The sequence below is a fragment of the Bradysia coprophila genome, chromosome II (assembly GCF_014529535.1).
Source record: "Bradysia coprophila strain Holo2 chromosome II, BU_Bcop_v1, whole genome shotgun sequence".
NCBI classification, from domain to species: domain Eukaryota; kingdom Metazoa; phylum Arthropoda; class Insecta; order Diptera; family Sciaridae; genus Bradysia; species Bradysia coprophila.
The window spans coordinates 11,205,307-11,226,800 of record NC_050735.1 but is presented as its reverse complement, the minus strand read 5'-3'; the positions used below and the strand labels follow the sequence as shown (position 1 = coordinate 11,226,800).

The following is a 21,494-nucleotide window of genomic DNA, read 5'->3' as shown; positions in this document are numbered from 1 at the left end:
GGCTAAACACTTACTGCAAGTGAAATATTATTATTATATTCGTAATTTGTATTTTTTTGAATAATAAAGTTCGTTAAGTTAAGTTAACATTAAAAAAAGAGAGAGATAGAGAGAGAGATAGAGTTTCTCTAGAGAAAAAAACTCTAGAGACTGTAGAACCCACTTCTGGAAAATTATCGCACTAGGAAGAATGTGACCCTTACATCTCCGAAATCTCGAAATTTTGGGAACAAAATCTGTCGAGAAAAGTAATTTCTACACGATTCAGACCATCCACTACAACATGTCAAAAGTTTCTTTTTTTTCAACACCAGATGGTAGTCAGATTGACTACCTGACTTCCGGTACCGGCGCCCCTTAACAAAAATTAAGTTTTTCTGAAGGTTACCCAAAAAATGACTTCTGATTCGAGTTCTAGGACCTAAGAGGAGTTCAGAACCGCTTTGCTTCGTCTTCGGCTAGATCCTTCCCCATAGTCGACTTGTGAAAATAGCAACATTTCTCATACATTTTCAAGATTCTTCAGAAAGTGATGAAGCAGAACTGTTGCCTAAGGGCGTTTTTTTATTTTTTGTCTGTTTATACGTCTTTACACAGTTTTACTACTAACACACGCATGCGAGTCATTTGACTGTATTTGACTTTGAATTTATCATTCAAATCGCTTTTCTGGCCTAGAATAAAACTTAGTTGCAACATTTTGCTCAATCACATGACATAAAGAAAAAATTCGAAAAATGTAGAGCGATCGACACAGCGTGCCAGACTGATATACAAAAACTGCAAAAAAAGAATCATTCGATCAACTAGTCTGGACGGCGATGTTATTAATAGTATTTTTCGTTACTCCCAAGTAGCATTTCAGAAAAAATAACTTATTCGTTAAAATAACGTTGTAGCAACGTTGCCACAACGGTTGTGCAACCGTTGTTGCCCGGTTATAGTTTAACCTACGTCAATTAACCGTTGGATAACCGTTAAACAACGAAAACGTTAAAAATTATAGTTGCTCTACCTTAAATTTTTAACTTTTTCGTTGTTTAACTGTTATCCAACGGTTAATTGACCTAGGTTAAACTATAACCGGGCAACAACGGTTGCAAAACCGTTGTGACAACGTTGCTACAACGTTATTCTAACGAATAAGTTTTTTTTTCTGAAATGCTACTTGGGCTAGTGATGAAAAGTTGAATTTTTCAGGACTAGTCGTAAGCTTGTCCAACGAGTAGGCAAAGCTTACGATGTGTCCTGAAAAATTCTGCTTTCATCACGATTTACGAACCACAACAACATAAACAAAGATATCACTCTACAAACTCTACAAAAATTTCATCAACTATCATGCACACACGATTGCGTCCGAAAAAGTATGTATGAAATTCCGTTGTCGGCTGGAGAGAGCGTCCGTGAAAGTTACTTTTACGGCCACAAATACGTCTATCTGGGATGTACTGAAATAGTTATTTATACAACCGAGCGATAAATGCTTTTTAGGCCGAGTATCGGGTTGTATACAACGTTTTTCGCAATAAAGGCAAAGAAAAGTCCGACTTTTCGTCACTTGTTGCGAAAAATTGAATTTTTCGATCGTAGGTGCCGTGACGAAAAACGTCGAATTGTGATAGTTAGACACAGAAATTCATTTAGAAAAAACATTTTTTTAATATTTATTAACATGCTTTTTGTCTACGACATGGCAAATTACCATTGGTAGATTTGTTCTAAATATCTTACACACTGCAATCAAAATTCGAAGTAATCATATAGCATGTAACACGCAGCAGCCACAAATCAAATTGTAGGTATGCTATAACAGCAGTCAATTTAAGCTGTGGTGCTGGGGATGCATTAATATCGTTCTACACATCATCAACTTTGCATTTATCATCGGCTATCTATCATCAACTGTAGTTGTTCATTTCGAAACTGAAAAAGTACACAATTTATCACGATATCGGCGACGTATTGTAGATCATGATCAAGTTAACTTCCTGATCATTAACGGCAGCGGATTATTCCCGTAATCAGTCGAGCATATTTTTCATTCGCGCACCGGAATCTGATTCAGTATGTTTCCGATCCTAAGAGGAATCTGTTTTAGTATGATTCCAATCCTAAGAGAAATTGTTAATTATTTTATGTAAGTTTACATCAACATCGAATTCGGCACATAACGTTGCTTCTACTTATAATTAACAGAACACTGTTGTTGCTTTGTACTGGTCTCGTTGCGCTTATTGCAATTTTGTCGGTATTTGCATTACGAAAATATGTGCTAAACAAGAAGCGTATGTCCGGTGGCCAAGAACATATTATTCGAATTGGCATTTTCCATCCATACTGTAATACTGGCGCTGGTGTCGAACGAGTCATGTGGTGTGCGATCCGCGCTCTGCAATTTAAATATGGCAGTAAAATTCACATCAGAGTTTATACTGGCGATACGAACGTGAACTCGCAGCAAATTTTACGAAATGCCGAAAGAATGTTCAACATTTTGGTTGACGAGAAAAATGTCGATTTTGTGTTCCTGAAGCAGCGGTATCTGGTTGAAGAGCATCGGGATCCGTTTTTTAATCTACTGGGACAATGTTTAGGATCAATGGTCCTTGGAATGGAGGCACTGTTACGGTATCAGCCGGATGTATTTATAGACACAATGGGGTATGCTTTCACATACCCTATTTTCCGGTACATTGGTGGCTGCCGGGTTGGATGCTACACTCATTATCCAGTGATCAGCACTAATATGTTGAAACTTGAGCATCAAAGTTGGTTTGCTTGGATGAAGCTCTTTTATTATCGAATGTTTGCAAAGGTAAAGAAATTGGGGGACGCGCTGTATCGTCTTTGGAAAACCCTAAGAACGGAGTAATTCTCACCTTGAATGCGAAATAATCTGTCGCATTATGCTGTAACGTCTCCTACGTTGTTGTGACTTAGAGAGGTTGTATTTCATTTTCAGATTTATGGTTGTGTAGGTCGCTCAGCTCATACTGTAATGGTCATTTCATCGTGGACGGAGAAGTATATTACAGATTTATGGAATGTTCGAACGCACCGCGTTTATCCACCGGGTGATGTGGCTAGTCTCAAAAAGTTGAAGCACATTGATTCAGATCAAATCGTTATCATATCAGTTGGTCAATTTCGACCGGAAAAAGATCATCCGCTTCAATTACAGGCAATGTGTGAACTGCGAACTAAACTGCAAAACAATCAACCACTGTGGGAAAAGGTGCGACATTTTATTAGTTTTTCGTTTCCGATTCTAAAAACTTTAGTTCAGGTAAAATTGGTGATCATCGGATCATGTCGCGATAAAGACGATGAAGAACGAAAAAGATATTTGGAAGACTTAACCAAGCAGTTATCATTAGATCAATCCGTAGAAATCAAAGCGAACGTTTCCTATGGAGATATAATGCAACACTTTCGAGTGGCATCGATTGGCTTAAACACAATGTGTAATGAACATTTTGGCATTGGTGTTGTTGATATGCTCGCGGCTGGACTCATTACCGTTGCAAATAGGTTTATCATGCCATTTTTTTAGAAATATTATAAAATTGTTGACCCAATGGATGCACTTTAGATCTGGTGGCCCAATGATGGATATTATTGAAACGTCTGAAGACAGTCGAACTGGATATCTAGCTGTTGGGGCAATAGATTACGCAAACTGTATCGAGAAAATTCTGTATAGCACCAAAGAGGAGAACGAAACCATTCGAAATGCGGCCAGGTATGATAGCTCAATCATTAAATTTACACCGGAAATGCGCACAAAATTGAAACAGAAATGTGAGAAGATATGCCGAAACAACGTCGTTTAGGAAAATTGTTTTTTTCTAACGAATGCTAAAAAGCTTTTTTTTTAGCAAATTCGGTTCCAGCTATCGCTTCCAGCTCGTGCTGGAAACCTCTCATTCGCTAAAAAAAACCTTTTCTTCCTGAAGTACCAAAACCGTCACATTCACTCACCAAATTTAGTACCGAAAGAGTAACATTCTCCGACACTTTTTTCTCTCAATTTTCATTCCCGCTTATGTCATTTTCGATCCTATCTTTATTTTTTCCCAGATGTGTCATGTACTATAACAAATGAAAATGCTGCACATGTGATATTGAATGCGATCTCGCATCAGATTTTGTGATATCGCATGCGATCTATCATTATATTTTGTTATATCGAATGCCATCTCGCCATCTCCCGCTTCGCGTCGCTCCATCCCTGGACGTTTTCACCACCTGGGTCTAAAACACACCTTTTCGATCCTTGGTATGTAACATACTATTTAGCATTCGTTAGGAAATTAACTATTAACTGAAATTTTGTTGGGACTTTAACTGACCCCACACACAATGATGCGAAAAACGACTAATGCGCAATTGACGCTTCATTTATCTTGTTGGCGGACAAAAGAAATATTTTGTTAAATTTCGCATTTGGTGATTTTTCCATCGTTGTATGAAGCTGCACTGCAATTTAATACAAAACTAACGTTTTGCAGCTATATTTTTGTTTTTAAACAAAAGAGCTTTCGATAACTTTAAGCTTCATACAATGTGATATATTATTTTGACTTAACAGTACAGTAGACGTCACTCAATTTTCATCTTGTTTATAGAGCTTCATGCGATCGTTTCACCGAAGAAGAATTTCAAAGTAATTTCCTTCGTGCAGTTACGCCATTGTTTGATGAATAAATTCGAATCGTAAAGTGATAAAGCGACGTCGTAAAATACGTTAATTCTATTAATTTAGTAACACTATTTGTATAAAAATGCAAATAAACCAGGCATCCATAACGTTATAACCGAAATCGATTTCGTTACAAGAAAAACGAAATTCGAATCGTAAAGTGATAAAGCGACGTCGTAAAATACGTTAATTCTATTAATTTAGTAACACTATTTGTATAAAAATGCAAATAAACCAGGCATCCATAACGTTATAACCGAAATCGATTTCGTTACAAGAATAACGTTATTCGAGTAACCGAATTCATTTTCGTTATCGAATAACGTTATTATTAACGTTATTCGATAACTGAAATGAATTCGGTTACTCGAATAACGTTATTTGAATACCGAAGTTAATTCGGTTATCGGAATAACGTTATTCAAAAAACAGAATGAATTCGGTTATTTCAATAACGTTATTCGATTATTGAAATTAATTTCGTTTTTTAGCTCCGTCTTTCATTTAAAAAAAAAGAAATCTATGTAACTGAATTTTTGAATAACGTTATTCGTATAACCGAAATTATTCGGTTTTCTGAATAACGTTATTCGAATAACCGAATTCATTTCGATATTCGAATAACGTTATTTGAGTAACCGAATTCATTTGGGTAATCGAATACCGTTATTCGAGTAACCGAAATGATTTCGGTTACTAATAACGTTATTGGGGATCCCTGAAATAAACGTCAGTGTCGTTCCAACTGAAAAGTTTTTGTTTTACTTATTCAACACTCAGCAAGTAGTAAAACATTTAGGGAGATTGCGACTTTCATTCATAGTTTGGTTAAATAAATCACTTATAGTTTTACGTCGACTTATCGCAATCTCGCTGTTATTAACGGAGAGTGAAAGCGCACTGTGCGTCTGAAAAAAGTTTAAGTAAACTCGCAACGACCTTTATCTGTTTTTATGATGGTTGGCGACTATGAGTTTTCTTCAAGTCCACAAGCTTTGGCGAAAATTCATGAGTTGTGAAAGAGTTTTGAAAAATAGGAGAATCGTTACCTGACCCGACGAAAGTTACTAGATTCTTGTTTTTTTGGTAAAGTGTCTAAGATCTTAGGGAAAAAAGGGGATCTAAGGGGTATGAGTGGATCACATGAAAAACAACGGAAACTCAATGTCGCCGAGTGTATTTGATATTGAAACACAGATCACAAACTAAGTATAAAGATTACGATAAAGATTACAATATAAGCACGACAATATTTCAATGACAGTTACACTCCACACACACAAAGTAAAATCCATTTTCAACTCGGGAACGATTAGTCTTAATTTATGTACAACCTCGAACACTCTGGAGAGAGATTACGGCTGCATTTTTCTATTATCTTTTCTATACTCTACCATCAAATCTGTGCACAGAAATATTTGTGCACATTATGTGTACATTACATACACATTTTGTGCAATTTCTGTGCACAGATTTGATGGTAGAGTATAGAGAAGAGAATAGAGAAATGCAGCCGTTACAAATTACAAATGCTGGCCTTAAGATCGGTGAGATAGGTAAGCAATTAAGTTATTAAAACATTCTTGCAGTAGAAAATACAAACGATCTGAATAAATAATAAACTTTTGCCTGTGAGCGATTGGCAATGGTAACAATTGCTCGAATCGAATCCTAAACGGAGTACTAACTGGAAGAAGTGTTCAACAGTGTTCAGTCCCTATGTAAAACAGATGTATTGTTAGGTGAAAATATATTATCAATATACGTCTGGAGTACAACATTGTACGAGGGGATCTCCGAAAGTTTTTAGAATCGGTTTTTCTGATTAAGGTACACTAGCCCGGACACTCATACAGAAAAATTTCAACAACGTCCACTCCAGTTTTATCGAAATAATTATGGAGGGAATTGCAGTGAATTGCAGGGAATTGTTAAGTACTTCTGTTTCATAAAAAATAGTCGATCGGTGAAGGACATGTTGTATTTTTGCTCCAAAATTTATAGAGCGAATACAGCACGCACCCGGTCCAAACAAACAACTATACTTGCTAAATCAGTGATAATCATAGTTTTCATTTTCAAAAACGTAATGGTCTTACTCCTCACGACTGCTGAATTCAGTGTAATGGGAACAGTGTTGCAAATTGCGGTGAAAATTAAAATACAGAACAACAACATGTTTGAAAACATTTGTAATATCTCGATAGTCGATTTGCCGATTGACGAACAAAAGAAAATCATTTTAATGACCGCACTAGCCCAACATCCACACGATTTAACAATCGGAGGATTTCAGTCACTCAATGTGGAAACGTTTGTCGATGTGAGCATATCGAATATTATTCTCTACCTAATTTCACAAATTGTTTCAAACACGTACTCTGTTGGTATGCTGTTAATGAACACGCAGGTGAAATAAATCTTACTTTTACAACAGACAAACCTGCGAAAATATCAGTAATTTTCATAATTTTGACCATACAATGTGGAAGGGAAAAAATCCAAAAACCTTTTAGTTGCTCAGTTGCCTGTAAAGCTTTTTGGCACCAAAATAAATATTTGAAAGAAAGCATTGAATTTTATGTTGAAATATCCTTAGCATCCTGCTTCGATGTGAAAAAAATTATTATCGTAAGGGGAGTATGCAAATTATGCAAAGCGTTTACTCCGACGATGCGATGTGCTGCTACTTAAATCTTCCAGTTGTAGGAAGCAAGGAGAATCAATCAATTAAAATGTTCTATTAATTCGTTTTTCGCGAATTCTTCGAACAACCGAGGATTTTGAGGAACAAATTTTATATCGGAAACGTCTGGTTTGGCACGGCTATGAGAAAATTGTACTCCAGAAAACAAAGAGAAAACCGTCAAAGAAAATGTAAATTTTCCGAAAGCTCCCGGCTACCAGTAACCTCTAGGCAGTAGTTTCGTAGATGACATCGATTGCTACGCCACATGGTCATGACAGTTGTCACAGAAAAGATGAAGTTTATTGGCCATCCATAAAAGGCAGGCATTCATCTTTCAGGATTGAGGGAGTTTCATCAAAAGTCTGACTGTTATGTTATAAGGTTGTAACCAACGCACTTCAAGCAAAAGTGGTACTCTAAATAGGGTACTGAAACGTGACAGTGCTACAAAAATACAAAATTTTACACTGTAAAAAGAGTGGTTATAAAATTTCATACAAAATAGTACTCTATTTGGCAGCTGTCATCAATAGCACGTTTGCTTGAAGTGCGTTGTTGTAACTCGAAAATTTTACTCAATCAATTTTTTGAAAATAATTAATTGAGCTGAAAATCCAGCTAAAAATTGTTTTCATTAATTTTTCTGAGAAAATATCCAATGAGGAAATTCTTACTGGATTGGATGTACTACTTTTGGATACAATGAAAGCGAGTGTCCTTGTAGTGTATCTAATAAAAGCAATTAAAACGTTCTTTTCGTAGAAAATACACATGAACTGAATTAATAATAAACTTTTGCCTAAAGTCAATTACTTCTTAAACGATTTAAAAAAAAACCTTTAACCATTACCCTCTCTATCTCTAGGAGGGTATTGCTTTAACTATACCATGACTCATTAATTTTTCACGCTGTTTAGCCGCAATGTAAACTATTCGCATGGGGTATGGCATAGGTAGAGGGCGAGGTGTACATATTTATAAGATTCAGATTCATGTATAAAACTCCATAAAAACACGGAAAAATTCAGAATTGGCAGAGGTGTACGATAGGGTGACACCATATCACCTAAGTTGTACATCGATTCTGGAGAGTATTTTTAAGAAATTAGACTGGAGTGAAATGGGTATCAACATAAATAGAGAACACCTGAGTAATCTCCGTTTCGCAGATGACATCTCCCTGATGGCAGCTGATCTAGATCAGGCGCAAATTATGTTACAACAGTTGAATGAGGAGTCCAACAAAGTCGGTCTCAAGATGAATTTGTCGAAAACGAAAATCATGACAAACATTGACGATGATAGAGACATTAAAATTGGTGATACAAATTGAAGTTGGGTGTGGACAACCAAACTGCAGAAATAAAACGAAGAATTGGTCTTGCATGGGCAGCGTTCGGAAAACTCAGGTTAATTTTCAAAAGCAAAATGAACAATAGTCTGAAACGTAAAGTGTTCGATACGTGTGTATTTCCTGTGCTCAAATATGGAGCGGAAACGTTACTGCTAACAAAAGCTTCCGAAAATAAACTAAGAGTGGCACAAAGAGCTATGGAATGGAGTATGCTTGGAATTACGCTCAGAGATAGACTGACAAATCAATGGATTCGACAACAAACAAAAGTCGTTGATGTCATGGAAAGAATAGCATCTTCAAAGTGGAGCTGAGCGGGACATATTGCAAGAAGAACGGACGAACGTTGGACCAAAAAGATCATGAACTGGAGACCACCTAATAGTATAAAGCGAATGCAGGCGCAAATTGGCAACAAGAGGCAACGGATCGTTCGGAATGGAAGAGAATTGGGAAGGCCTACGTCCAGCAGTGGATAAAAACTACGCAACAGAGCTATGTCTCTAAGTAAAAGTGGCGTATTGTTAGGGGGAAACATGTAAATATATATGCGTATACGCTGCATACGCGTCTTTAAATATTAACCAATAATGCAACATTGTTTGTAATAACCATTTACAGTCTGATATTTAAATAGAAACATTTCACCAACGTTCACTCTAGTCTTATCGAAACAATTGCCAAAGAAGAGTCGGTACTTACATCAAATTGAAACCTGAATTTGATTTAATTTGCTGAAATGGAACCTGCAGAGCTATTCCACCTTTGTATATTTCGGTGGATCCGCAAGCTTGCTCAGCTTGTTGGTGTGGATCTTTTCGTTAGCAACTACGAACCGAATGTAGTTACGTATTGCAACATGTCAGTACTTTGGTTATTTTTAGCGAGCTGCCTGTGGACTATTTACTCGCATGAGTTTGACGAAAAAGTCATTTGCTGTTCTGCGCTTGCTTTTAACTGTCAGGTGAGTATCCTGTTATCCATCGTGCACCAAAAGCAAAAAGCATCGGTCTCTCTATTGCAGGGAATTGTTAAGTACTTCTGTTTCATAAAAAATAATCGATCGGTGAAGGACATGTTGTATTTTTGCTCCAAAATTTATAGAGCGAATACAGCACCTGGCCCTAATAAACAACTACTTGCTAAGTCAGTGAAAATCATAGTTTTCATTTTTAAAAACGGTATGGTCTTACTCCTCACGACTGCAATATTAGCTCTGCTGAGGCCTGGCTTTTCTTATATCGTATTTGGGAAGCTTGATCCCATTTTGCCCACCTATCTCCCAGGCGTCGATGAAGAAGAAACTTACGGATATGTTATGCTTGCAACACTTCATACGTACATTGCGTTCATATTTGTTACTGGAACCGCTGGATGTGACCTCCTCTTGATGACGCAAGTTATTCACTTGTACACTATGACACACATTTTTCGCAATGCTGTGGACGAATTCAATGCACTTATCGAGAGAAATACTGGACGTACATCGAGGAAGAAAACTCGTCAGTTTTTAAGAAATTTGATTTTAATGCACATTGATTATGCCAGGTTAGACATAATTATATACTAATAACGGCCAATATTTTGCTGAAGCTTCAACATCTTAGATCAACAAATTCTTTTACAGATTTACGAAAATTTTGAAAGAAGTTTACAGTGGAATATGCTTGATCCAGATAACAATGTCAAACACCATAATGATCGTTCTGTTGTACGTTATTTTAATGGTAAGAAGTTCAGGCGACTAAGCTTACCATTCTTTGTTTAACAAGTTAGTTTACAGGTGAAGTGGTTTCCCGCATATTTCCTAATGGCAGTGGCGTTTTTCCAAGTGTTTGAATTCAGTGTAATGGGAACAGTGTTGCAAATTGCGGTGAAAATTAAAATATTTTCATTTTTGAAAACTGAATCGAGGACTCATGTCCATGTTTCTTTTACAGAATGACAACATGTTTGAAAACATTTGTAATATCTCGATAGTCGATTTGCCGATTGACGAACAAAAGAAAGTCATTTTAATGACCGCACTAGCCCAACATCCACACAATTTAACAATCGGAGGATTTCAGTCACTCAATGTGGAAACGTTTGTTGATGTGAGCATAACGAATGGTTTAGTTCTTTCACTTCTCTATCTAATTTTCACAAATTTTTTCAGTCGATGAAAAATACGTACTCTGTTGGTATGCTGTTAGTGAACACACAGGTGAAGTGAACCCTACGTTTACAACAGATGCACTTGCACAATTTTGATTAGGTGTACAATGTGGACGGAAAAAATTAAGAAAACCTTTAAGTTACTCAGTCTGTAAAGATTTTTGGCACATAAATAAATATTAAAACAAAAAACATTGAAGTTTTCGTTGAATTATTCTTAATTGTTCGATGTAAAAATTTAGTATCGTAAGGAGAGTATGCAAATTATGCGAAGCGTTTATTCCGACGATGCGATGTGCTGCCACTTAAATCTTCCAGTTGTAGGTAGCAAGGAGAATCAATCAATTAAAATGTTCTATTAATTCGTTTTTCGTGAATTCTTCAAACAACCGAGAATTTCAAGGAACAAATTTTTTCTCGGAAAAGTCTGTTTTGGCACGGATACGAGAAAATTGTATTTCAGAAAACAAAGCGAAAACCGTCAAAGAAAATGTAAATTTTCCGAAACCTCTGGCCAGCTTCAGAACTATCAGTAACCTCTAGGCCGTAGTTTCGTAGATGACATCGAGCTCTGTCTATTGCTGCCCCACATGGTCGGTCATGACAGTTGTCACAGAAAAAATGAAGTTAATTGGGCATTCATAAAAGGCAGGCATTCACTTTTCAGGGTTGAGGGAGGTTCATCAAGACTGACTGTTACGTTATAAGGTTATAATTCGAAAATTTTACTCAATCAATTTTATATATCAAATAGTTAATTGAGCTAAAAATCCTGCTAAAAATTGTTTTCATTAATTTTTCTCAGAAAATATCCAATGAGGAAATTCTTAATGGAGAGGACGTATTACTTTTGGATACAATGAAAACGAGTGTCCTCGGAGTGTATCAAGTAAAAGTAATTAAAACGTTCTTTTTGTAGAAAATACACATGAACTGAATTAATAATACACTTTTGCCTTAAGTCAATTAAGTCTTAAACGATAAAAAAAACCTTTAACAAATACCCTCTCTAGGATGGTATTGCTTTAACTATACCAAGTCATGACACATTAATTTTTCACGCTATTTAGCCGCAATGTGAACTAATCGCATGGGTATGGCATGGGCATAGGTAGAATGCGAGGTGTACATACTTACCAAGATTCAGATTCATGGATTAATAGTATATTACTTCCGAGGTTCCAAGTTGTGTATTTGATAAGTGGGGTGTTACAGCCCGACCCGAAATGGCTTTACGTGATTATGCAATGTAAATGAAAATGAAACGAGTGCCTGTTTACAGGCCCTGAAGATCCTAAGAATCTTATTTTCGTAATTAGTAGTTCAATTTATTTAAAATCCAAATATTTCGGTAAAACAAAACTAAAGACTTTTTTTTTGGATAGATGGATAAACGGAGGAGTGCGTAACCCCTCAAATAAAAAGTACGCAATAGAGCTATGTCTGTACGCAAATGGCATATTGTTAGGGGGAAACATGTAAATATATATGCGTGTACGCTGCATACGCGTCCTTAAATATTTACCAATAGTGCAACATTGTTTGTAATAACCATTTACAGTCTGATATTTAAATAGAAACATTTCACCAACGTTCACTCTAGTCTTATCGAAACAATTGCCAAAGAAGAGTCGGTACTTACATCAAATTGAAATCTGAATTTGATTTAATCCACTAAAATGGAACCTGCCGAGCTATTCCACATTTGTATATTTCGCTGGTTCCGCAAGCTTGCTAAGCTTGTTGGTGTGGATCTTTTCGTTAGCAACTACGAACCGAATGTAGTTACGTATTCCAACATGTCAGTACTTTGGTTATTTTTAGCGAGCTGCCTGTGGACTATTTACTCGCATGAGTTTGACGAAAAAGTCATTTGCTGTTCTGCGCTTGCTTTTAACTGTCAGGTGAGTATCCTGTTATCCATCGTGCACCAAAAGCAAAAAGCATCGGTCTCTCTATTGCAGGGAATTGTTAAGTACTTCTGTTTCATAAAAAATAATCGATCGGTGAAGGACATGTTGTATTTTTGCTCCAAAATTTATAGAGCGAATACAGCACCTGGCCCTAATAAACAACTACTTGCTAAGTCAGTGAAAATCATAGTTTTCATTTTTAAAAACGGTATGGTCTTACTCCTCACGACTGCAATATTAGCTCTGCTGAGGCCTGGCTTTTCTTATATCGTATTTGAGAAGCTTGATCCCATTTTGCCCACCTATCTCCCAGGCGTCGATGAAGAAGAAACTTACGGATATGTTATGCTTGCAACACTTCATACGTACATTGCGTTCATATTTGTTACTGGAACCGCTGGCTGTGACCTCCTCTTGATGACGCAAGTTATTCACTCGTACACTATGACACACATTTTTCGCAATGCTGTGGACGAATTCAATGCACTTATCGAGAGAAATACTGGACGTACATCGAGGAAGGAAACCCGTCAGTTTTTAAGAAATTTGATTTTAATGCACATTGATTATGCCAGGTTAGACATAATTATATACTAATAACGGTCAATATTTTGCTGAAGCTTCAACATCTTAGATCAACAAATTCTTTTACAGATTTACGAAAATTTTGAAAGAAGTTTACAGTGGAATATGCTTGATCCAGATAACAATGTCAAACACCATAATGATCGTTCTGTTGTACGTTATTTTAATGGTAAGAAGTTCAGGCGACTAAGCTTACCATTCTTTGTTTAACAAGTTAGTTTACAGGTGAAGTGGTTTCCCGCATATTTCCTAATGGCAGTGGCGTTTTTCCAAGTGTTTGAATTCAGTGTAATGGGAACAGTTTTGCAAATTGCGGTGAAAACTAAAATATTTTCGTTTTTGAAAACGTAATCAAGGACTCATGCCCATGTTTCTATAACAGAACGACAATATGTTCGACAACATTTGCAATATCTCGATAGTCGATTTGCCGATTGACGAACAAAAGAAAGTCATTTTAATGACCGCACTAGCCCAACATCCACACAATTTAACAATCGGAGGATTTCAGTCACTCAATGTGGAAACGTTTGTTGATGTGAGCATAACGAATGGTTTAGTTCTTTCACTTCTCTATCTAATTTTCACAAATTTTTTCAGTCGATGAAAAATACGTACTCTGTTGGTATGCTGTTAGTGAACACACAGGTGAAGTGAACCCTACGTTTACAACAGATGCACTTGCTAAAATGTCAGTAACTTTCACAATTTTGATTAGGTGTACAATGTGGACGGAAAAAATTAAGAAAACCTTTAAGTTACTCAGTCTGTAAAGATTTTTGGCACATAAATAAATATTTAAACAAAAAACATTGAAGTTTTCGTTGAATTATTCTTAATTGTTCGATGTAAAAATTTAGTATCGTAAGTAGAGTATGCAAATTATGCGAAGCGTTTATTCCGACGATGCGATGTGCTGCCACTTAAATCTTCCAGTTGTAGGTAGCAAGGAGAATCAATCAATTAAAACGTTTTATTAATTTGTTTTTCGTGAATTCTTCAAACAGCCGAGAATTTCAAGGAACAAATTTTTTCTCGGAAAAGTCTGTTTTGGCACGGATACGAGAAAATTGTATTTCAGAAAACAAAGCGAAAACCGTCAAAGAAAATGTAAATTTTCCGAAACCTCTGGCCAGCTTCAGAACTATCAGTAACCTCTAGGCCGTAGTTTCGTAGATGACATCGAGCTCTGTCTATTGCTGCCCCACATGGTCGGTCATGACAGTTGTCACAGAAAAAATGAAGTTAATTGGGCATTCATAAAAGGCAGGCATTCACTTTTCAGGGTTGAGGGAGGTTCATCAAGACTGACTGTTACGTTATAAGGTTATAATTCGAAAATTTTACTCAATCAATGTTATATATCAAATAGTTAATTGAGCTAAAAATCCTGCTAAAAATTGTTTTCATTAATTTTTCTCAGAAAATATCCAATGAGGAAATTCTTAATGGAGTATTACTTTTGGATACAATGAAAACGAGTGTCCTTGGAGTGTATCAAGTAAAAGTAATTAAAACGTTCTTTTTGTAGAAAATACACATGAACTGAATTAATAATACACTTTTGCCTTAAGTCAATTAAGTCTTAAACGATAAAAAAAACTTTAACAAATACCCTCGCTAGGATGGTATTGCTTTAACTATACCAAGTCATGACACATTAATTTTTCACGCTATTTAGCCGCAATGTGAACTAATCGCATGGGTATGGCATGGACATAGATAGAATGCGAGGTGTACATACTTACCAAGATTCAGATTCATGGATTAATAGTATATTACTTCCGAGGTTCCAAGTTGTGTATTTGATAAGTGGGGTGTTACAGCCCGACCCGAAATGGCTTTACATGATTAGGCAATGTAAATGAAAGTGAAACGAGTGCCTGTTTACAGGCCCTGAAGATCCTAAGAATCTTATTTTCGTAATTAGTAGTTCAATTTATTTAAAGTCCAAATATTTCGGTAAAACAAAATTAATGACTTTTTTTTTTGGATAGATGGATAAACGGAAGAGTGCGTAACCCCTCAAATAAAAAGTACGCAATAGAGCTATGTCTGTACGCAAATGGCATATTGTTAGGGGGAAACATGTAAATATATATGCGTGTACGCTGCATACGCGTCTTTAAATATTTACCAATAGTGCAACATTGTTTGTAATAACCATTTACAGTCTGATATTTAAATAGAAACATTTCACCAACGTCCGTCCATTCTAGTCTTATCGAAACAATTATCAAAGAAGAGTCGGTACTTATACATCAAATTGAAACCTGAATTTGATTTAATCCACTAAAATGGAACCTGCCGAGCTATTCCACATTTGTATATTTCGCTGGTTCCGCAAGCTTGCTAAGCTTGTTGGTGTGGATCTTTTCGTTAGCAACTACGAACCGAATGTAGTTACGTATTCCAACATGTCAGTACTTTGGTTATTTTTAGCGAGCTGCCTGTGGACTATTTACTCGCATGAGTTTGACGAAAAAGTCATTTGCTGTTCTGCGCTTGCTTTTAACTGTCAGGTGAGTATTCTGTTATCCATCGTGCACCAAAAGCAAAAAGCATCGGTCTCTCTATTGCAGGGAATTGTTAAGTACTTCTGTTTCATAAAAAATAATCGATCGGTGAAGGACATGTTGTATTTTTGCTCCAAAATTTATAGAGCGAATACAGCACCTGGCCCTAATAAACAACTACTTGCTAAGTCAGTGAAAATCATAGTTTTCATTTTTAAAAACGGTATGGTCTTACTCCTCACGACTGCAATATTAGCTCTGCTGAGGCCTGGCTTTTCTTATATCGTATTTGGGAAGCTTGATCCCATTTTGCCCACCTATCTCCCAGGCGTCGATGAAGAAGAAACTTACGGATATGTTATGCTTGCAACACTTCATACGTACATTGCGTTCATATTTGTTACTGGAACCGCTGGCTGTGACCTCCTCTTGATGACGCAAGTTATTCACTCGTACACTATGACACACATTTTTCGCAATGCTGTGGACGAATTCAATGCACTTATCGAGAGAAATACTGGACATACATCGAGGAAGGAAACTAGTCAGTTTTTAAGAAATTTGATTTTAATGCACATTGATTATGCCAGGTTAGACATAATTATATACCAATAACGGCCAATATTTTGCTGAAGCTTCAACATCTTAGATCAACAAATTCCTTTACAGATTTACGAAAATTTTGAAAGAAGTTTACAGTGGAATATGCTTGATCCAGATAACAATGTCAAACACCATAATGATCGTTCTGTTGTACGTTATTTTAATGGTAAGAAGTTCAGGCGACTAAGCTTAGCATTCTTTGTTTAACAAGTTAGTTTACAGGTGAAGTGGTTTCCCGCATATTTCCTAATGGCAGTGGCGTTTTTCCAAGTGTTTGAATTCAGTGTAATGGGAACAGTGTTGCAAATTGCGGTGAAAATTAAAAGATTTTAATTTTTGAAAACGTAATCAAGGACACATGTCCATGTTTCTTTTACAGAATGACAACATGTTTGAAAACATTTGTAATATCTCGATAGTCGATTTGCCGATTGACGAACAAAAGAAAGTCATTTTAATGACCGCACTAGCGCAACATCCACACAATTTAACAATCGGAGGATTTCAGTCACTCAATGTGGAAACGTTTGTTGATGTGAGCATAACAAATGGTTTAGTTCTTTCACTTCTCTACCTAATTTTCACAAATTTTTTCAGTCGATGAAAAATACGTACTCTGTTGGTATGCTGTTAGTGAACACACAGGTGAAGTGAACCCTTAGTAACTTTCACAATTTTGATTAGGATGTACAATGTGGACGGGAAAAAATCCAAAAACCTTTTAGTTGCTCAGTTGCCTGTAAAGCTTTTTGGCACCAAAATAAATATTTGAAAGAAAACATTGAATTTTATGTTGAAATATCGTTAGCATCCTGCTTCGATGTAAAAATTTAGTATCGTAAGGAGAGTATGCAAATTATGCGCAGCGTTTATTCCGACAGTTGTAGGTAGCAAGGAGAATCAATCAATTAAAACGTTTTATTAATTTGTTTTTCGTGAATTCTTCAAACAACCGAGAATTTCGAGGAACAAATTTTTTCTCGCAAAAGTCTGTTTTGGCACGGATACGAGAAAATTGTACTCCAGAAAACAAAGCGAAAACCGTCAAAGAAAATGTAAATTTTCCGAAACCTCTGGCCAGCTTCCGAAGAACTATCAGTAACCTCTAGGCCGTAGTTTCGTAGATGACATCGAGCTCTGTCTATTGCTGCACCACATGGTCGGTCATGACAGTTGTCACAGAAAAAATGAAGTTAATTGGGCATTCATAAAAGGCAGGCATTCACTTTTCAGGGTTGAGGGAGGTTCATCAAGACTGACTGTTATGTTATAAGGTTATAATTCGAAAATAGTTAATTGAGCTTAAAATCCTGCTAAAAATTGTTTTCATTAATTTTTCTCAGAAAATATCCAATGAGGAAATTCTTAATGGAGAGGACGTATTACTTTTGGATACAATGAAAACGAGTGTCCTTGGAGTGTATCAAGTAAAAGTAATTAAAACGTTCTTTTTGTAGAAAATACACATGAACTGAATTAATAATACACTTTTGCCTTAAGTCAATTAAGTCTTAAACGATTAAAAAAAACCTTTAACAAATACCCTCTCTAGGATGGTATTGCTTTAACTATACCAAGTCATGACACATTAATTTTTCACGCTATTTAGCCGCAATGTGAACTAATCGCATGGGTATGGCATGGGCATAGATAGAATGCGAGGTGTACATACTTACCAAGATTCAGATTCATGTTACAGCCCGACCCGAAATGGCTTTACGTGATTAGGCAATGTAAATGAAAGTGAAACGAGTGCCTGTTTACAGGCCCTGAAGATCCTAAGAATCTTATTTTCGTAATTAGTAGTTCAATTTATTTAAAGTCCAAATATTTCGGTAAAACAAAATTAAAGACTTTTTTTTTGGATAGATGGATAAACGGAGGAGTGCGTAACCCCTCAAATAAAAAGTACGCAATAGAGCTATGTCTGTACGCAAATGGCATATTATTAGGGCGAAACATGTAAATATATATGCGTGTACGCTGCATACGCGTCCTTAAATATTTACCAATAGTGCAACATTGTTTGTAATAACCATTTACAGTCTGATATTTAAATAGAAACATTTCACCAACGTTCACTCTAGTCTTATCGAAACAATTGCCAAAGAAGAGTCGGTACTTACATCAAATTGAAATCTGAATTTGATTTAATCCACTAAAATGGAACCTGCCGAGCTATTCCACATTTGTATATTTCGCTGGTTCCGCAAGCTTGCTAAGCTTGTTGGTGTGGATCTTTTCGTTAGCAACTACGAACCGAATGTAGTTACGTATTCCAACATGTCAGTACTTTGGTTATTTTTAGCGAGCTGCCTGTGGACTATTTACTCGCATGAGTTTGACGAAAAAATCATTTGCTGCTCTACGCTTGCTTTTAATTTTCAGGTGAGCATTCTGTACGATGATGGACCAATTCAGCAAAAGCAAAAAGCATCGTTCTCTCTATTGCAGGGAATTGTTAAGTACTTCTGTTTCATAAAAAATAATCGATCGGTGAAGGACATGTGCTACTTTTGCTCAAAAATATATGAAGCAAATACAGTACCCGGCCCAAACAAACAACTACTTGCTAAGTCAGTGAAAATCATAGTTTTCATTTTCAAAAACGGCATGGTCTTACTCCTCACGACTGGAATGTTAACTCTGCTGAAGCCTGGCTTTGGTTGTATCGTATTTGGGAAGCTTGATCCCATTTTGCCCACCTATTTTCCAGGTGTCGAGGAAGAAGAAGTCTACGGCTATGTCATCCTTGCAATACTTCATACGTACATTGTGTTCATATTTGTAACTGGAACTGCTGGCAGTGATCTCTTTTTGATGACGCAAGTTATTCACTCGTACACTATGACACACATTTTTCGCAATGCCGTGAACGAGTTTAATGGGCTTATCGGGAGAAAACATAGATGTACATCGGAGAAAGAAATCCGCCAGTTTTTAAGGAATTTGATTTTGATGCACATTGATTATGCCAGGTTACATGACGAATTCCATAAGCTGTACTGTGATGAATGAAATTTTGGTTTCAATTAGCTCGAACTCAGTAAAACTTGTTTTGGCACAATGTTTATGGAACTTTATCCCAACTACTAGTGGATCGAATTTCAGAAGTTGCCATTGTGCCCTAAGATAGGTCTAATAAATTTCGAGCTATTTTGGTTCAAAATTTTGTTAGTCATGGGACAGCGATGTTTCCATCTACAACATTTTACCATTGAGCTTTAACGAGTTCGTTTACAGATTTACGAAAATTTTGAAAGACGTTTACAGTGGAATATGTTTGATCCAGATAACAATGGCAAACACTATAATGATCGTTCTTGTATACGTTATTCTAATGGTGAGAAGTTAAGGCCAGTTAGCTTTTCCTCTTTTTAGTAAGCGAGTTTACAGGTGAACTGGTTTCCCGCATATTTCCTAATGGCAGTGGCGTTTTTCCAAGTGTTTGAATTCAGTGTAATGGGAACAGTTTTGCAAATTGCGGTGAAAACTAAAATATTTTAATTTTTGAAAACTTAATCAAGGACTCATGACCATGTTTCTATAACAGAACGACAATATGTTTGAAAACATTTGCAATATCTCGATAATCGATTTGCCGATTGACGAACAAAAGAAAGTTATTTTAATGACCGCACTAGCCCAACATCCACACGATTTAACAATCGGAGGATTTCAGTCACTCAATGTGGAAACGTTTGTCGATGTGAGAAAAACGAATCGTTTAGGCCATTCACTTATCTAGATTATAATTTTACAAATTTTTTCAGTCGATGAAAAATACGTACTCTATTGGTATGCTTTTAGTGAACACGCAGGTGTAGTGAATCCTACGTTTACTACTCACAGAAGCACTGTGAAATCATTGGTAATTTTCACAATTTTAGTCAATTGAATCTGGAAGGTAAAAAAATTCGAAAACCTTTAAATTGCACGAAAATAAATATTTTAAAGAAAAATGAAGAGTTTCTTTGTCCAACGACGCGATCTGCTGCTAATTATTTTAAAAAGCAAAGTCAAGCAAAGTATATTACTTCCGAGGTTCCAAGTTGTGTATTTGATAAGTGGGGTGTTACAGCCCGACCAGAAGGGGAGTAAGTACAATGCTTTACGTGATTAGGCAATGTAAATGAAAATGAAACATGCCGTAACACGCATAGTATTTTATGAATCCATTTCTTCTTCAGGTTAGTTTTTAGTGTTACTGTAGACTTAAATCAGGTTGTCGACTTCCTTCAAAAATGATCAAAAGCCAAAAACATGCACTTTTCTGATGGAAATTTCTCCAGGTACACGAATCGTACAAGGTCATGTGGGATGACATTAGAAAGGTAATTGCTCTTTCGGGGCTTTGGACGCATTCACGATGAAAGATGGGATGTGAGCAGTTGAAGTTTTCAATCGAAAAAACATGCACTTTTAATATGGAAATTTCTCGAAGTACAAAAAAGGTAAATTGTCGTGTGGGGCGTCATTCGAAAGAGCTGATATATAGTCTTATCGACGTATCTTCGATGGAATACGCGCACTTGAACACTTCAACTTCTCAAAGTTCATTGTAAATGCTTCCAAACCCCTATAAGACCCTATTCTCTACAATTTTAGAAACTCGGGTTTTCCTCATTCCACATGTTTCATATGTTAAATGATTAGTGATGCCGTTGTACTGATCCCTGTTCGTGATCAGTCATAAGACGTAACGCTTTTTCAGTGCTGCCAATAAAAATGGATAATAAATACCCCCTGAAGTAGTTGTGAAAAAATGGAGTCTGAAAACACTGCAGCCAAGGCTAGGTTGAAGCCAAGATACGTCTCTATGAAAATAATTTTACTGCTTGTAAAAGTGGTCGTAAAACCATATTTTTGCTACTACTTTTACAACTACTTCAGGATTTGGACAAAAAGCTGAAGTAATTGCAAAAAGTAGTTGAAACAAAAAACCAATTTAGCCTAAAATCAAGCCTTGACT

The 21,494-nt window shown here is 36.3% G+C and overlaps 5 protein-coding genes across 5 annotated transcripts; all 5 read left to right on the top strand.

Moving 5' to 3' along the window:
• The first annotated feature begins 1,945 nt into the window (after positions 1 to 1,945).
• Positions 1,946 to 4,974, top strand: LOC119072984 (GDP-Man:Man(3)GlcNAc(2)-PP-Dol alpha-1,2-mannosyltransferase-like). Its single transcript, XM_037178309.1, has 6 exons — positions 1,946 to 2,140; positions 2,200 to 2,818; positions 2,966 to 3,238; positions 3,290 to 3,534; positions 3,596 to 3,745; positions 4,632 to 4,974. The coding sequence occupies exons 1-6, from the start codon at positions 2,070 to 2,072 to the stop codon at positions 4,708 to 4,710; spliced, it is 1,437 nt and encodes a 478-aa protein (XP_037034204.1). The 5' UTR covers positions 1,946 to 2,069; the 3' UTR covers positions 4,711 to 4,974.
• Positions 4,975 to 9,487: 4,513 nt separating this feature from the next.
• On the top strand, positions 9,488 to 10,990 carry LOC119072977 (putative odorant receptor 83c). Its single transcript, XM_037178297.1, has 6 exons — positions 9,488 to 9,712; positions 9,773 to 10,296; positions 10,376 to 10,475; positions 10,532 to 10,621; positions 10,689 to 10,844; positions 10,907 to 10,990. The coding sequence occupies exons 1-6, from the start codon at positions 9,488 to 9,490 to the stop codon at positions 10,961 to 10,963; spliced, it is 1,152 nt and encodes a 383-aa protein (XP_037034192.1). The 3' UTR covers positions 10,964 to 10,990.
• A 1,532-nt stretch (positions 10,991 to 12,522) lies between these two features.
• On the top strand, positions 12,523 to 14,115 carry LOC119072965 (putative odorant receptor 83c). Its single transcript, XM_037178286.1, has 6 exons — positions 12,523 to 12,809; positions 12,870 to 13,393; positions 13,473 to 13,572; positions 13,629 to 13,718; positions 13,786 to 13,941; positions 14,004 to 14,115. Exons 1-6 carry the CDS (start codon positions 12,585 to 12,587, stop codon positions 14,058 to 14,060), a joined length of 1,152 nt encoding a protein of 383 aa, XP_037034181.1. The 5' UTR covers positions 12,523 to 12,584; the 3' UTR covers positions 14,061 to 14,115.
• A 1,533-nt stretch (positions 14,116 to 15,648) lies between these two features.
• LOC119082341 (putative odorant receptor 83c) lies at positions 15,649 to 17,176 on the top strand. Its single transcript, XM_037191891.1, has 6 exons — positions 15,649 to 15,925; positions 15,986 to 16,509; positions 16,589 to 16,688; positions 16,745 to 16,834; positions 16,902 to 17,057; positions 17,120 to 17,176. The coding sequence occupies exons 1-6, from the start codon at positions 15,701 to 15,703 to the stop codon at positions 17,174 to 17,176; spliced, it is 1,152 nt and encodes a 383-aa protein (XP_037047786.1). The 5' UTR covers positions 15,649 to 15,700.
• Positions 17,177 to 18,599: 1,423 nt separating this feature from the next.
• LOC119072953 (odorant receptor 67d-like) lies at positions 18,600 to 20,479 on the top strand. The gene is made up of 6 exons (XM_037178278.1): positions 18,600 to 18,910; positions 18,977 to 19,500; positions 19,766 to 19,865; positions 19,919 to 20,008; positions 20,076 to 20,231; positions 20,296 to 20,479. The coding sequence occupies exons 1-6, from the start codon at positions 18,686 to 18,688 to the stop codon at positions 20,347 to 20,349; spliced, it is 1,149 nt and encodes a 382-aa protein (XP_037034173.1). The 5' UTR covers positions 18,600 to 18,685; the 3' UTR covers positions 20,350 to 20,479.
• The last annotated feature ends 1,015 nt before the right edge of the window (positions 20,480 to 21,494 follow it).